Genomic DNA, 16,521 nt, shown 5'->3' on the forward strand with positions numbered 1-16,521 from the left:
CCTAATTGCTAAGCAAAGCCAACGCTCACTCTCCCCTATATGTGCTATGTTTCCTGTGAAATGCCTGCAATGTTCTGCCAAGCTCCACTAACTCCTCCATTTTCTGGAGAACACTAGATGTGTATGTGATATCCTTCAACTCATAACAGTCCAGCTGCCTGTCTTCCCCCCCCCCCCGTGTTCAACAATAAAGGAAGTTAAAAAACAAAAACAAACAAAATAAAAAGGCCAAAAGTAGCACAATGCACTTAAATCAAAATAACTACCTGCTTTATCTCCAAAAAGATTCTCCTCTGAATAGCATGTCAAAATTTTCCTGCACTTTGCAGCACAGATTAAATGCACACAACCATGACAGTCTGAATTCCTATTCCCAATGTCTCAAAAGCATCAAAGGTTGTTCTTACCCTGTGTTTACCACAGTCCTTTGCCCATTATTGACTAGGTTCTTCAGATTTCTCTGAAGTGAGAGAACCTAGCAAATTTCTCAAAATTACACAAACGTGAAGATGCATTCGCTCAGAAGAATCTGAGGGTACTGAGGAATGGGCTCTACTACTCTTGGCCTCATTGGCCACCAGTGGTGAGGAAGTTGCTGCTTTTCAAATCTGAGAGCTTTCTGAACTCTACACATTATTAACCAATAGGCATACCGTACACAAAGTAGAAGGGAAAAGGGGTGAAATCTCCTACATTCCCACCTTTGTAACTCTCAGGACTTGGTGAATCAGCATTATCATGCCTTACTTAGAATGATCAAAGAACTGGAGGATCTCCGATAATTCTACTCTGGAATCCTCGCTCTCTAACTGGAAAGGAATAGTACTTCTTTCATGTACAAATCAGTGAAAAGATAAAGACTTTCTCCTTCCCTGTGGAGAAGTGAGGTCCAAGAGGAAACCAGTGGAATCTTCTTCTTCACAGACTCCATTGTTTCATAAATCACACCTCAAGATATTACAATTCATTAAAATAATCTGTGAGTGAAGTCGGATTCTGTTCCTGGGTAAAATGAAGGCCTCAGTGAAGATACTTCAACAACCTCATCCCCTGATACACATAAAATGAAACCGGGGCTGCAGACATCAATTCCAATGTTCTCCGAGGTTCTAAAGTTGAGGACAGTTCTCCAGCAATGCATGAACTTCAATGACCAATGTAACCTCCATCTGCTTTGATGTCAATGTCGCCTGTGCTTAAAAATGGATTTGAGCCAATGACAGGCCAGCTGCACTTCAAGTCACATATCCAGTTCCTCTTTGAATACTGCTGATGCAAAGATTAAAGAAACCACAGCAGTAAAAGCCAACTACTACTGGGTTACCAAGGTGCATCAGTGGCTTGATCCTGGAACATTTGGATTCTGTCACAACACTCCGTCAGATATTAAAGAGGATGAGCATTGTTCTGCTTCAGAGCACAGAGCACTTCACAGATATGGCTACCACCATAACCTATTTTACAGCACAAGCCTTTTAAAAATATATAATTATTACTGTGGTACTGTTGTTTTAGTGCAGTTATTATGGTGCAGTTCAAGAGTCCTTTAGATCCAAATCCAAAGAACGCTGACTGGACTTTAACGAACTAAAGTGCCTTTTTCTTTCTCCTTTTCATAGCCATTAACATAAAAGATATCAAAAGGCATTATGATCTGGGCCTGGGTATTTCAAGTAAAAGTTTTGATCTTGCTGTAAAACCTGTGCTTCATAAAGCCACTGGAGTCTGTCCTCACAGACATGTTGCCAAAAAAGATAACCGAAGCAAAAATCAAATTTGATTTTGGAAGAAAAGGAAATGGTCGAATCACCAAAGGTACCTGAAAAACAGTGATGAGACAGGTACAAAAAGAAAAACAAAACCCAAAGACTTAAAAAAAAAAAAAAAAAAAAAAAAGAACACACTCATAAAACCCTAGCGGAAATCTAAGAGAAAGATGTGACTCATGAACAAGAAAGAAATTTCAAAATATTAAAGCATAAATACTTCAAAGCTTTTCTGCAAGGGGAATGTGTTTGTTGGGCTTCAGAGAACTGAGGTGATCCCACACAATGACACAGCACAAAAATTATCATACATGCACAGTGAACTTTAAGACTTTATAGTTACAAAGTTAAGAGAGGTCATCCATCTGTGAGTGCTTCCATCTTACTTTGCCCTTGGAGAATTTGAATTCTACTTTTTTTCTGAATGCTTAAGTATATGCTTTGAGACCTTCATCATCTTTATATATGTTTTTTTAAGCTTCCCTTTTCTGGAGATCCATGTTGAGAAGCTCCCATGCCTGGGTGTATTTAGGGCTCCCTGGTACCACTGGTTTGGAATAATGTGCAAACATGGTGCTTTAGGTACTATGTTGAAATTTCAAGTAACATGGAGGGGCATAATCGAACAGAAACGCCTATCTCCATGGGCGTTTATCTCCGAGAACGGGTCCGTGAAGGGGCGGAGTGAACCGTATTTTCCAAAAAAAATAGACGCCCATGTTTTATTCGCCAAGGTTTGAGCTGGGCGTTTTTGCTTTTCAGCGATAATGGAAAATGAAATCGCCCAGCTCAAAAACGAATAAATCCAAGGCATTTGTTCGTGGGAGGGGCCAGGATTCATAGTGCACTGGTCCCCCTCACATGCCAGGACACCAACCGGGCACTTTTACAAAAACAAAAAAAAAGGTAAAAGAGCTCCCAGGTGCACAGCACCCTTCCCTTGGGTGTTGAGCCCCCCAAATCCCCCTCAAAACCCACTGCCCACAAGTCTACACCATTACTATAGCCCTAAGAGGTGAAGGGGGGCACCTACATGTGGGTACAGTGGGTTTGGGGGGGTTGGACGACTAAGCATTAAGCAGCACAATTGTAACAGGTAGGGGGGGGATGGGCCTGGGTCCACCTGCCTGACGTCCACTGCACCCCCTAACAACTGCTCCAGGGACCTGCATACTGCTGCTTGGGAGGAGGGTATGACATTTGAGGGTGAAAGTAAAAAGTTGTGAAACATCATTTTTTTGTGGTGGGAGGGGGTTAGTGACCACTGGGGGAGTCAGGGGAGGTCATCCCCGACTCCCTCTGGGGGTCATCTGGTCATTTAGGGCACTTTTTGGGGCCTTATTCGTGAAAAAACAGGGTCCAGGAAAAGTGCCCTAAATTCTAGCTACAAACGCATCCATTATCGGCGAAAGGCGCCCATCTCTGTTCGGGTGATAACCACGCCCCAGTTCCGCCTTCACCACGCCTCCGACACGCCCCCGTCCACTTTGTCCGCATCCGCGACGGAGTGCAGTTGAAAGTGTCCAAAGTTCGGCTTTCGATTATACCGCTTTATTTGTTTTTGTGAGAAAAACGCCCATCTCCCGATTTAGGTCGGAACTTGGGCGTTTTTCTCGTTCGATTATAAGCTGGATAGTAACATAGTAGATGACGGCAGTAATTTAAACACATAGAAATAACATTAAATCAGATATGGCAATGCCCCAGCCCTAACCCAAATTCTGTCTAATTTGGTGTAACTGTACCTTATATCTGTGACCATAACAATATGTTCACAGTCGCCTTGATGACAGTATAAATAAGGGAAGCCAATTTTAATGTGCAAGTCATTAAATATGTAGTCCTCCATTTTTGCTTTCTGGAATTTTCCGTAGCCTCTGTCATGAGATTCCGACCACTCTATTATTGTCCTAAAACACAAGGAAACAAATCAAGACCCAGGCTTCTATTTCAAAACCTCAAGTTTTCAGGCTTCATTTGATACAAGTTGATAGGGTATCTAAACAAAATATTTATGGCATCTAGATTCAATAAAACATAATAGCTCTCACTAGCTCTGTTACAATTTGGCAAGTTGCTCTCTCTAAACAGGTATGAATAAGCATAAGCCATCAAATCTCAAAATTGCTAAATCAACTAATTTAAATCATACAGAATGACAAGCAATGGAACATCTTCGAAGTTTTCCTGTGCTCTGGTCTCAGTTTTTGATTTCTTGAACATTATTGCTTTTTAACCTTGAGTGGTTTCCTCACTTCAGAACAATTGAAATTAAGCCTGCTCTGCAGAACCATCTGAAAACACATGTGCTTTCACCCTTTAATATGTTTTTGTGACTTTCAATTAAAGTTTTCAAGATATCACAAAACAGTACTCAATAGACTTACAATTTCCAGGACTGATATTAACATTTTAGAAGAATGTTATATATGCCATAATTCCACATAACCTTCAAAAATACAAACAACTGCTATCAACTTAAAGAGCTGTGCCTTATGTCACTCCAAACCCATGGAAGGAACCGTGCTTGGAAAAGTACCTTAATTAACTTCTCACAGAATAGGATTTAATTCATGCAATGTATATATGACACGTGTTGCAGACAAACTTAAAATACTATTTTGTAATTTTGATAAATATTTATCTTAATTATCATTAATTTTCTCCATTCCAAGCCCAACTGGGCCACCATTTCAGAATTTCACACGGCTGTCTCAGGTGTATTCCTAGGAGTGATAATGTCCATCTATAATGTGCAATTTCAAAAAGCTTTGGAGAAAATGCAATCCATATCATCCAAATATAATGATTCATAAGATATAAAGGTTTATTCAATGATAAAAGATCACACAATGGAGGTTCTTTACGACCAATGAAAGATACAAGGAGGCTGAATGGAAGAGACAGTAACTATCATTTTGTGGGCATCTGGGGCCTTTTTTCCCCTCTAATTTGTTTGAATTTATTTCAAAGACTTGAAGAGGTGTTTAGCAATAAACATTCAACCAGTCAATGGTTGCATTTTGCAACTCTGCTGTGCCCCATGTGCTTTGCAACCATACAATCAGGTTTAATCACAAGACTGCCCTTCAACGTATCCCCCTCCCCCTTTTTTTTTTTTTGTTTCTTCGTTTTCCTTTGGGAAAACAAGCAATTTATTTCAGCCTTCCTCATCAAGGCACCTATAGCACTTCCCTTCCCTTTGAAGGTGTTATACAGATCTCATAGGTGGACCAGAGGGAAGACTCCAGAGGTATTCTGTCCCAAATGTTTACTGTACCTGCTTAGGTCTCTGCATTCTGGGTATCTCATATCATTGTAAAATGTGCTTTCCAGGTAAAAGAAAGCTGACTTGTAAAGATCCTGAAGACAAGAGAGAGCAGAAAACATCAGACACTAAAGTCCACAAGCAGCTACACCCACAAAGAAAATGACTGATGCTGCCAGTTTGTCTTGTCTATCCTTCCAGCTGCTGGAAGCAGCAGGTCTAGGACAATCAGCCAATAACATAATGCATTTTCTAAAAAGCGGCGATGCTTGCATACAGACATTAGAAAGAAAAATGCATTATATACATTCAGCTCTCAGCAGCAGTGGAAAGCAACTTAAAAATCATCACAAAACCAGAATTACAGTGATTGTATGGTAATTTAATCCAGCACTCCATTGAATGCATAATATATCCATTAAAAAAAATTGTGTGCCAATATTTAACATGTTGTTCACTTATTCTGAACCCCCAACTACCACATTTTTAAAATATGTGCATTCAGTGCTGCAGAGGTGGTGGCACTGAATATACATATAATGAGGTGAATGATGGTAGCTATATGGATATCAGAAATATTCAGCCAGTACCCATATAGCTATGTTGTTGACTTAAGATAGCTTTTCAGCTTTAGCATTACCACCTATTAATTCTGCACAGGCACTACCAAAGATGGTGTTAAAGCACTTTAGAGCTATTTTCACCAGCTCTATTTACGCAGAGGACTTGCACGTTTACCATGCAGCTAGAAAGAGCTTTATAGTGTTTCCATTTCCATTATTTTGATCTGGCAGTTTTCTCCTGCTCTTTTTGGCCTCCAGCTTGATTGGAACTAGGTCTGGTACCTGGCACCATGAGCTTGCATTCACAACCAACTAAATGATTTTTTTCCACCTCAGACTTCCCTCCCCCCCACCCCCCCCAAACATACCAGCCAGAAATCTACAATCCTGGGCCCTGAATCCAGTCACTAGGTATCACCTTGTCAGGTGGGCATGACTTTAACTCTCCATGTGCTATAAATGCTGCCTCTAGAGCACCCCCAGATTCAGTTGACCTGGGGATGAAACCGGAGACCTTCAGCATAACAGTGAAGATAATGGGTATGGAGCCACCAGGTCAGCTGGATTCTCACTAAACAATAAAAGTTTCCATACCTACTCAGTTTAGCTCCTGGGCATCTTCCTCTACAATTTTAATGCAGTAACAATAAAATAACTAAGAAACAATGTGCGGCGGTAGAATATGCAAATTGCCTTCTCTAAACCAGCTCTTCTAAACATGAAAACACAAATAATGAACTCATGGTGTATAAGTATGAGAGCTCCTAAAATGCTTCAAAAGCTGCACAAACCCTCCTTAAAATAAAATGCTACATCTCATCACATCAAGCCAGCAGCAGTCCATGCACTTTGAAAGCCCTGGGGTGATAACAGCCTTAAATTCCTTCACATGCTACATACCCACCTTGGCCTTTTGCTCTGAAACTGCTCTATTAATGATTGTGCTCACACAAAAACAAAATAACCCACTCAACCTAGGCATCTGGCTTACAAAGCTAGACCAGCTTCAATCACCTCCTTGGCCTTCTGGGTGTGGACTGGTTGGCTGCCCTCCTCCTACCCGGGTTTTAAAAGCAAAGGTGTCCCAGTGGCAGGAATACACAAAAAGGCATATTTTCAAAGCACTTAGCCTTCCAAAGTTCCATAGGTTTCTATGGAACTTTGGAAGGCTAAGTGCTTTGAAAATATGCCTCAAAGCAATGCAGAGTGCCTGGATTCAATTTCTGGGTCAGGTATTTCTGTTCCTTAAGTTAGCTGCGCAGGCAGCATTCACAACCCAGAGAGGGGAAGAAGGGTCCCAGTTATATGATGTCATCACCTACAGCCAAACTGCAGAGTTCTGGAGAAAGTCTGGTACAGGGCCTTTGGCTAGGAACAGCTGCTGCAATTACTGGGTTAATTGAACTGGGAGGGAATATAAAATGGGGGGGGGGGGGGGAACCATTTCCCAGATAGTTGCAGACACCAACTCTGTTCTGAATGAGTTGGAAGCCCAAAGGCACAAGAGGAAACTGGTAGATGGGTGAGGTTTTGCTGGAGCTGGTTTACCAACATACCTTGCTAATATGCTCAGGAGCCAGGTCAGGAGTGGCGCTGAACTCTCCTCCTATCTGTAGGTCACTTACACACGTGATACGGTCTCTGAGCTCTGTTAGCCTCTGACTCCCCAGAACCAGCAGCGTCTGGTATGGCTTGTGCTCTTTGTGCTAAAAGTTAATCAAAAAGTGAAGAATGTTTGGATTTTATCTGGATTTAGCTCACACCTTTTTTCAGTAGTAGCTCAAGGTGAGTTCCATTCAGGTACATGGGGTGTTTCTCGGTCGCCAGAAGGCTTACACAGTCTAAGGGCCCCTTTCACAAAGGAAATGGAAAGTTAAGGGATCACAAGGAATAGAAGTGGGATTTGAACTAGGCTACTCCTCAAATTAGGAAACACCTGGGAGATTTAAAAAAACAAACAAACAAAAAAAAGCCAAAAGCAAGGCTGCTTTATGAAATGTGCTTCAAAGACAGTGCCTCTATTATGGCTTTTAAATCAGAGGTACCGTAGAGACTGTTAGAAGTAATAGAAGCAACTAGACTATATACAAAAAAATGCAACCATCTCCAGTTCTGCCCTGCCAAGATCCCAAGACTGCACACATTGAATTCCTGCCAACCTCTAAAAACACCTAGAGAATACTGCACCTATAAGAGCAGCTCTGAGATCCATTAAAAGGAAATTTCATCTTGCAGAGCAACAATTTTTAAAACCTGCTGCAAGAATTTTAAAAAGGCCAATGCACACCTGGTCATGGCTTCAAGTGTCATGGGCCAGCTTACTGCTTCACTCCACATCTAGTTCACTGGTACCAGAGAACAGGGAAATCATGTTGCTCCCAACCAGGCACAGTTGTGGCTTCAGGCAATAGTTGGCCAAGCATCATTAAGCTCTCAGTTAAATTGTATTTATTATCTTTATACCAGAAGCATTTTATGTGTACAACAAACATTTACACTTCTAAAATAAATTTATTTATTTGTTACATTTGTATCCCACATTTTCCCACATATTTGCAGGCTCAATGTGGCTTACATAATATTGTGAAGGCATTCGCCAAATCCGGTAATTAATATTACTGTTGTCCAATCCTTGGCTAAATAAGACAACTTACAGAAAGACTTCCAAATCCCTTGAATTTTTGTAAAGCAAATTCTTTTTCTATTGTCTCTTCAATCTACCAGGGGCTATAAATTATAAATTACCCACCTTCTGAAATATGACAGGATAAAAGATGTTCACGGTTAAGACAAGTTCCCCTTCTTCCACTAAATCAGACTGATTTTGAGGCTTTTTTCCCAGTGCATGAGATTCCTGGGAGGGGGAGAGTGAGGGGGAGGAGAGAGAAGAACACAGACAAGGTAAAGCAGTTTACATATTATATACAGGTACTTATTTGTATTTGGGGCAATTGAGGGTTAAGTGATTTGCCCAGAGTCACAAGGAGACTCAGTGGTATTCCACAATTGATTTCTGGAGCCTGGTTTCAGGAATGCTATTTTTGTGTTATCCAAAGGGTGTATCTTATGCAACTCCAACTGTCTAAAGTGGGGGCTAAGCGCTCCCCTATCTATATTAAATGTGGGGTCACAGCTGGTACTTTTGTACATTCTTTTTGGGGATATGTGAAGATACAGGCTTTTTGGTCTTCTGCTTTGCGCTTTGTGGAGTGGAGTAGCCTAATGGTTAGTGCAGCGACCTGGGTTCAATTCCCACTGCAGCTCTTTGTGACCTTGGGCAAGTCACTTAACCCTCCTTTGCCCCAGGTACAAAAACTTAGTTTGTGAGCCCCTAGGGACAGAGAAATGTACCTGTATATAATGTGAACAGCGTTGCGTACATCCAGTAGTGCATAGAAGTGATTAGTAGAAGTAGTTGTAGTCTGTGGAGCCCATTTCTGCATGTTCCATTCGTGGCTCAGTGGAGCTATTGGTTTTGGATCAGCCAGGTGCCTTTTGGGGGAGCTCCTAAAGAACGTATTTTATTGTTCCGTAAGCTTGCTTTGGTTGCCCAGAAGTGTATATTGCAATATTGGGTGTCATCACTTTCCCCGCCCTTTTGGCATTGGAAGAACCAAGTTCATTTGCTTGCCACATGGGAGGTGAGGGAGACAAGGGGTTCCTTTAAGCGGAAAGTTCACTTTCTAAAGTATGGAAGGCTTATTTTGATATTTTGTCCCCCAGGGGCTGTGGTCTTATTTACTCATTTGCAATTTTCTTTTCCAGCATTGTGGATTGAGTTCTATTGTAGGGTAAGGTACTGTAGGCATCTTGGAGTAATCAGAGTCCAGACTCTCCAATTCTATTATATTGCCTGTACTGGGCATGGGTGTTTTGGGTGGGGTTTAGTATTAGCTCTGTTACGAGTGGGGAAGAGGGGATACAAAATGTTAAATGTTCTGATGACTTTTTGACTGTTCAGCTGGTTACATGTTTATATGGTTCTGTCATCAACAAAAATTGTTGCAGCCTTAAAATCTTTTTCCTGTGCGAAGATCAAAAAAGCAAGATGGTATATGGGAACGGGCTCCTTTTATTTTGTGGGATGCAGTGACATATTATGAAAATGCACTTGATTTTTTTTTTATTACTACTATTTAAAAGACAGGTATTGAATAATGAGGAAGAGCTACCTTCATGCAGAAGTTCTGTTTGGATGTAAATGGCATTTTTTTGTATTTTTGTCTCTAGGCTGCATGTTACTATGAGTCCTGGGAATAATGATGGCTAAGAGAAAGTAGCAGTACACAAGCTGGAGCTGAATGACATTTACATTTTGCAAATGGTGATGCTTGATGGGGTGTCCTTGTTATCAGAACAGATTAAATAATTTCTTAGCTATTTTGGCGTGTGGAAACAGTCAGGTAGGCTTATAGGGAGGGAAGGGAGAGCGGAAGGGGAAGGGTTCTTGGGGTACGTTTCTCTGTAAATGTTTATATTGTGCCATGTTAGATGGTTCACGGTTTTTTCTTTTTCTGTATGAAGCTTATCTACCAACATGTGCTTTGAATAAAGATGATTTTTTAATACATAAAAATTAAGTTTTGTATGTATTCTGCAATATGTGTATGGATGCCTGTTTTGGTGTGTGCATGTGATAATGTTTGAATAACTATTTATACTTATGGCTATGATTTCTGAACATGCGGCATCATTAAAGGACAGACTTAAATGCCAGGTTGGGTATATATGGTAATCTCAACTTTGCTAAATGTTTCCGACATATCCATCGACTTGCTCCCGTGATGTTACTGAATTCTACTATTCTGTTTCACTGTAAGCCACACAGAATCCGAGTTTGCTTGGGATAATGTGGGATATAAATGTCAAATTAAAAAAAAAAAAAAAACCTTTATCCTCCACCTTTTAAGGTACTGCCTATCCAACTGGAAAGTGATAGCACAAGGAAAGCAAGTTTGGTCCAGTGAAGACGGACTAAAATAACCTGTTCCTTAGCTGGGCTCTAGTATAACTATTGTTTTACTCTGTCTCTTGATAGGCTCTCTCTACTCAGGGATTGGCAGGCAGTTAACCTCGGCTTTTTCTTCATGAAACGTCAAAGAGAAACAACATAGGAGCAGAGGGCAACAAAATGACTGAGCCTGGGAAGAGCTATTCAGAAACACTCTATTGTCAGATGGTGATGTTTGACCCAGGAGCATCAAATGAATAAACACTTCAAGGTAATAAACTGCACTCAATGTGACTGTACTTTCAGAGCTGTTTCTTGACTGTACATCTGTACTTCTGAATATCTCATCCCAGGCTGGAAGTCATTTTGTCACCCTCTGTTCCTGTGTTGTTTCTCTCTTTTTCTTCCCCATTAATTAGGAACATCTGACATGTTTTACTTACGAAGGTACAGCCAAGAGCTTATCTTTCCAGGTGGACTACCTGTAATTGATTTTGTAGTCTAAGCCAACAATGGCTATACAATGAGGAGTCTGGAGCTAGCAGCTTGGGGTGGATACTGGGAAAATTTAGCTGGACTGGGAGTTTGGAGAAGGGTAAAGCTTACCAGCTCATATGTAAATGTCTCCTGTCTGCAGGTACGGTGTATAGTTAGGGTTTCCTCTCGCCCCTCGAGTATCTTCCTTCTAACTCTGTAATGCAAACAAAACATACACCATTTATACATTTCATCAAAGCTGGATTTTGCCAAGCATTCCAAATTTTCAAATTAAGCTGCATATTTGATAAGAAACACAAATTTGTGACAATGGATAGTACATTTGGTCAGTGCCGTAGCGAGGGCTGACGACACCCGGGGTGGGTCACCGCTGCGCACCCCCCCCCCCCCGGGTGCAGCATGGCGCGAGCCCCCCTCTGCAGCGCACCCCCCCTCCGGAGCGCAAACCCCCCCCGGACCACATTCTTACCTGCGGGAGGGCCGGGCCGATCTGCCCCGAGTGCACGTCACTCGGAGCTGCGTCGGCCCCGCTGGTTCCCTGCTCTCTCTGCCCCAGAACAGGAAGTAACCTGTTCCGGGGCAGAGGGAGCAGGGAACCAGCAGGGCTGGCACCCCCCCGAGCGCTTGCACCCGGGGCGGACCGCCCCTCCCGCCCCCCCTTCCTACGCCACTGCATTTGCTCTGATTTTCTTACAAGCAAAAGGGAAGAATTGGGAGATATCTAAAATAGCATCAGATGGTCAAATAATCAAACAATGAAAACAAATACATGTAGATTCCTGTGGGTTGCTAAAGTCCATTGTCACTGCCAAATTATATGACAAATGTACACTGTCCATTGTTAATGCCAAACCATATGAAGAATGCCCAACACGTTTCTGCATGATGCCTGCTTCAGGGCCCTTGGAAATTATGGACCTAGTACATCAGCAAGACAGAATAAAGAGTATACAACATGGCAAAGAAACTCGAAAGGCAGAGAAAAACAAAGAAAATAAAAGAAGACTAAGGGCCCGATATTCAGTCGGCAGCCCATTTGCTATCCGTTGCCAGTGTTAAACCGGGATATTCAATGCCAGGCCATATTCAGCAACTGGCACCGATAGGGTTTAGGGCTGCTAAAAAGTTAACTGGCTTTGCCAATATTCAGCCCTAACGGTTAACTTTTTAGCAATCAAAGATAAGCCTCCTATTTAAGCAGCCTCTTTAACCACTCAACATAGCCGGTTTGGCGCTGAATATCTGCGCCTAACTGGGATATTCAGTGTACGATAACCATCTCCCGCTAAATATCCATAACTAGGCACTTAAACAGCTTAAATTGTTATTTAACCAGCCAGGAGCTGTTCCTGGCCAGTTAAATAGTTTTGAATATTGGGAGGTAAAATTTAATAAAAAGATATCCAGCAACAAAACTAAGATAGCAAATTCACTAAAAAAGCACCCACAATTTCTTTTAATGAAATATTAATATACATTACCACCTGTCCCTTGCCAGAAACTATGTAAGCCTCTTGATATGTATTAAACCATATGTACTATTCAATTCTACAAACCAAAAAAAAAAAAAGAGAGAGAGAGAGAGAGAAGCAAACCAGGTCTCAAGTAATTTGAGGTCCAACGTAATGACACTATTCAAGCTAATCTTACTCTTGTTCTTAGGAGCACTCCAGATAACAAATGTGTAAAAAAGGAATCTGTTCACAGTAATTCATGCCTAATTATTCCAGTTAACTTGGAGAGAACGAAACAGAACTTCACAGACTGCTCCATTCAGGCTAAAATACACAGTGCTGACAAACTGCTAAAAGAAATGAGAACCAAAAAAATAAAATCCAAAGCATTAATTACCAATTAAAAACATGTGTTTCTAAAAATGAGAACTGGCGGAAATCCAAGATGGCTGCACTCTACTGAGACGCTGCGAGTCTCGATCCTACGATGCCAAAACGCCGAGGGAGATTGACGGCCAGAACCTCGCCGCTAACCCCCACTTTACCTGGTCCAATCGACCGCTTTCTCAGACCGCAGGAAGTTAATCCAAACAGCGGAATGCTGCTAGCAGGGAGTACCGGCGTTTTGGGAGAATCGGTCTCCCCTAGCCTTGAAACCACGCTGAGCCCCGCTATGTGAACTCCACCTCCCCAGCCGGTAGGCTCAAGCTCCTTCCTCGCTGACTCGACGGGGTCTCCCTGCTCAGGTGTTATGGACCCGGAAGAACGTCGAGATGAGGTCTTGCTTCCATTAGAGAAAGGAGAGACGCCGCCGCAAATAGAAGGGAGAGGAGCCGAAGGACAGAGTGAGCGTGTGAAAACTTCAGAAAGGTTTGAAATACCGAAGGAATTATTAGTTAAACCGAAAGAGGTTACACTGGACACTTTATGGGACTTAGTTTCCACCCTGGGTCAAACGTTCCTGAAACAAGTTAATGAATCTGCACCTAAAATAAAATTATTAGAGATGGATTTACAAAAAACAGAGGAGAAGATTAAAGTTATAGATGAAAAAACTGACAAATGGAACAAAGTATTATGAAATTGGAAACGATTCAACCTTTAATCACTAATGACTTGACAAATCTTAGAAAAAAGATGGAAATGTTTGATAATTATACAAAAAATTATAACTTAAGATTTGTTAATTTTCCAAGAACAAAAACTGTTCCTCCTCTTGATATGTTAAAACGTTTCTTGCGGGACATTTTGAACATACCAGAGCAGAATTTGCCACCTTTTACCTTGGCATATTACATCCCAGGAAAAGAATTGAATCAAATGCCTGAAACCCCATTGGATATCTCTCTTTTGCATGAAACTTCTGACTCAGAATTATTGCCTGACAAGGATTGGATCTTCCGCTTATTTTTCCGTAATAAAGATAAACCCTTTTTGGGATATAAAATATTATTATTTCCTGATGTCTCTAAGGAGACTCGTAAGCGGAGGAAACAATTCTTGCTCCTTAAGCCTGGAATACTGCACTTGGGGGGTACCTTCTTTTTAAGATACCCCTGCAAGTGCATAGTCAGACTTCAAGAGAAGAAATATGTATTTACAGAACCAACACATGCATCAGCTCTTATAGCCTCGGTGAAAAAGGATAAGCGTTAAGGAAAAGATTAACTCTTTCTAGTAGAGATTGTGTTATTCTTATTAATTTCCTATTTTTTTTTTGCTCCCCTTGAATTCCTAAATTTTGGATTTCCAATTTATGGACTTGAGTATCAATATTTACCTCTTTGATTGTTAATTTCTGTTGATATATTTTTATTTTTATGATGCTTTTCCAATCAAGAAGTTTCTTGTATATTTCTTTAAATTGAATAAATAAAAAAAAATAAAAAAAAAAATAAAAAAAACATGCGTTTCTTAACTTCAATAAAAACATAAGTCTCTCAGCTTTAAAGAAAGCAATGAAAACAACAATCTCAGCAAATCACTTCTTAGCAATACCTTCGTAGGTGAGACTAAACAAAATCTTTACAGAAGATGAGACTGCCACTAAAATGTAGCTGGAAAGTGGAGACCACACATGCTCACAGTCTAAGCAACAAAGTTCATGATCTGCAAGCCCTAATGGTAGGGGCAGATTTAGATGTTGTCGCTATCATGGAGACGTGGTTCAATGACGCCCATGAATGGGGACACTAACATACCGGGCTATAAACTATTTAGGAAAGATAGAGATAGTTGAAAAGGTGAAGGAGTAGCTCTAAATGTGAGAAAAAATAATCAGAGAAACTGAAATGCTGCGAGTCTGGAGAAAAAAAGAAAATGCAATATAAGGACATAAGCATTGCCATACTGGGACAGATTGAAGGTCCATCAAGCCCAATATTCTGTTTCCAACAGTGGCCAATCCAGGTCACAAGTACATGGCAAGATCCCAAAACAGTACATTTTATGCTGCTTATTCTAGAAATAAGCAGTGAATTTTCCAAAGCCCAGGCTCACGGACTTTTCTTTTAGGAAGATACCAAAACCTTTTTTAAACCACACTAAGCTAACTGCTTTTACCATATTCTCTGGAAACGAAATCCAGAGTTTAATTACACGATAAGTGAAGAAATATCTTCTTCAATTTGTTTTAAATTTGCTACTTTGTAGCCTTATCGTGCCCCCTCCCCCCCTAGTCCTAGTATTTTTGGAAACAATAAAAAGGTAAAATTATGTATAATCATACCTGATAATTTTCTTTCCATTAATCATAGCTGATCAATCCATAGACTGGTGGGTTGTGTCCATCTACCAGCAGGTGGAGATAGAGAGCAAACTTTTGCCTCCCTATATGTGGTCATGTGCTGCCGGAAACTCCTCAGTATGTCGATATCAAAGCTCCATCCGCAGGACTCAGCACTTAGAGAATTACACCCACGAAGGGACACTCTGCCCAGCTCACCACCGCCGAAATGGGGGAGGGGAATTAACCCAGCTCATCCCCACACAAGTGGGGGAGGGGAATCCGTCCAGCTCATCCCCGCGGAGCGGGGGAGGGACACCACACCCGCCGATGCGGGGGGATCTGGCTTATCCTGCAACCGCAACCGCGGGAGGAGCTGACTGACCCTAACACCGCCGAAGCGGGAGGGGTACAAAGCTGCCCTACAGCCGCACGAAGCGGGAGGGAGTGCCGGCAGAATTTATGTCTCAATCCAGCCCCGTAAAACGGAGGGGAGAGGAATGCAGCAGCTCACTGTAACACAAACTCGTCTCAACTCTTGAAGAATCCAGTGAAAGAAGAACTTGAACACGAAGTCCTCCTGAAGTAACTGAAGGCTAAACTTGAACCTAAAATTCAACCAGAATATAAACAGTACAGATATCTGGGAGGGGCTATGGATTGATCAGCTATGATTAATGGAAAGAAAATTATCAGGTATGATTATACATAATTTTACCTTCCATATCATCAAGCTGATCAATCCATAGACTGGTGGGATGTACCGAAGCAGTACTCACCCAGGGCGGGACATAGAAATCCCTGACCTCAACACTGAAGCTCCAAACCGGGCCTCCGCCCGTGCAGCCACAGTCAAACGGTAATGCTTGGAGAATGTATGAGCCGAAGCCCCGTTGCCGCCTTGCATATCTCTTCCAAGGAGACGGATCCGGCCTCTTCCATCGAGGCCGCCTGAGCTCTCGTGGAGTGAGCCTTCAGCTGGATAGGCGGCACCTTCCCCGCGGCCACATAAGCCGCTGCAATGGCTTCCTTGACCCATCTTGCCACTGTAGGCTTAGCAGCCTGCAGACCCTTACGAGGACCTGCAAACAGGACAAACAGATGATCCGATTTCCGGAAATCATTGGTCACTTCCAAGTATCTGATGATGACTCGTCTCACATCCAGATATTCAAGAGCGGAGTACTCCTCTGGGTAGTCCTCCCTACGAAAGGAAGGGAGACAGAGCTGCTGATTCACATGGAAGCGAGAAACAATCTTGGGCAGGAAGGAAGGCACTGTGCGAATAGTCACTCC

At 41.8% G+C, this 16,521-nt stretch overlaps 1 protein-coding gene across 2 annotated transcripts in view; it reads right to left on the minus strand.

Annotated features, from left to right (window-relative positions):
* SNAPC3 (small nuclear RNA activating complex polypeptide 3) overlaps positions 1-16,521 on the minus strand; it is a 61,297-nt gene that overhangs the window by 15,494 nt on the left and 29,282 nt on the right. For both annotated transcript variants that reach the window (XM_030194155.1, XM_030194156.1), the window contains exons 3-7: positions 11,155-11,239; positions 8,347-8,451; positions 7,154-7,303; positions 5,047-5,129; positions 3,512-3,676 (exon numbers count right to left, since the gene is read on the minus strand). In XM_030194155.1, coding sequence (XP_030050015.1) covers positions 3,512-3,676; positions 5,047-5,129; positions 7,154-7,303; positions 8,347-8,451; positions 11,155-11,239 — 588 coding nt within the window. The remainder of the gene's footprint in view (positions 1-3,511; positions 3,677-5,046; positions 5,130-7,153; positions 7,304-8,346; positions 8,452-11,154; positions 11,240-16,521) is intronic.

The sequence above is a fragment of the Microcaecilia unicolor genome, chromosome 2 (genome assembly GCF_901765095.1).
Source record: "Microcaecilia unicolor chromosome 2, aMicUni1.1, whole genome shotgun sequence".
Classification (NCBI taxonomy): domain Eukaryota; kingdom Metazoa; phylum Chordata; class Amphibia; order Gymnophiona; family Siphonopidae; genus Microcaecilia; species Microcaecilia unicolor.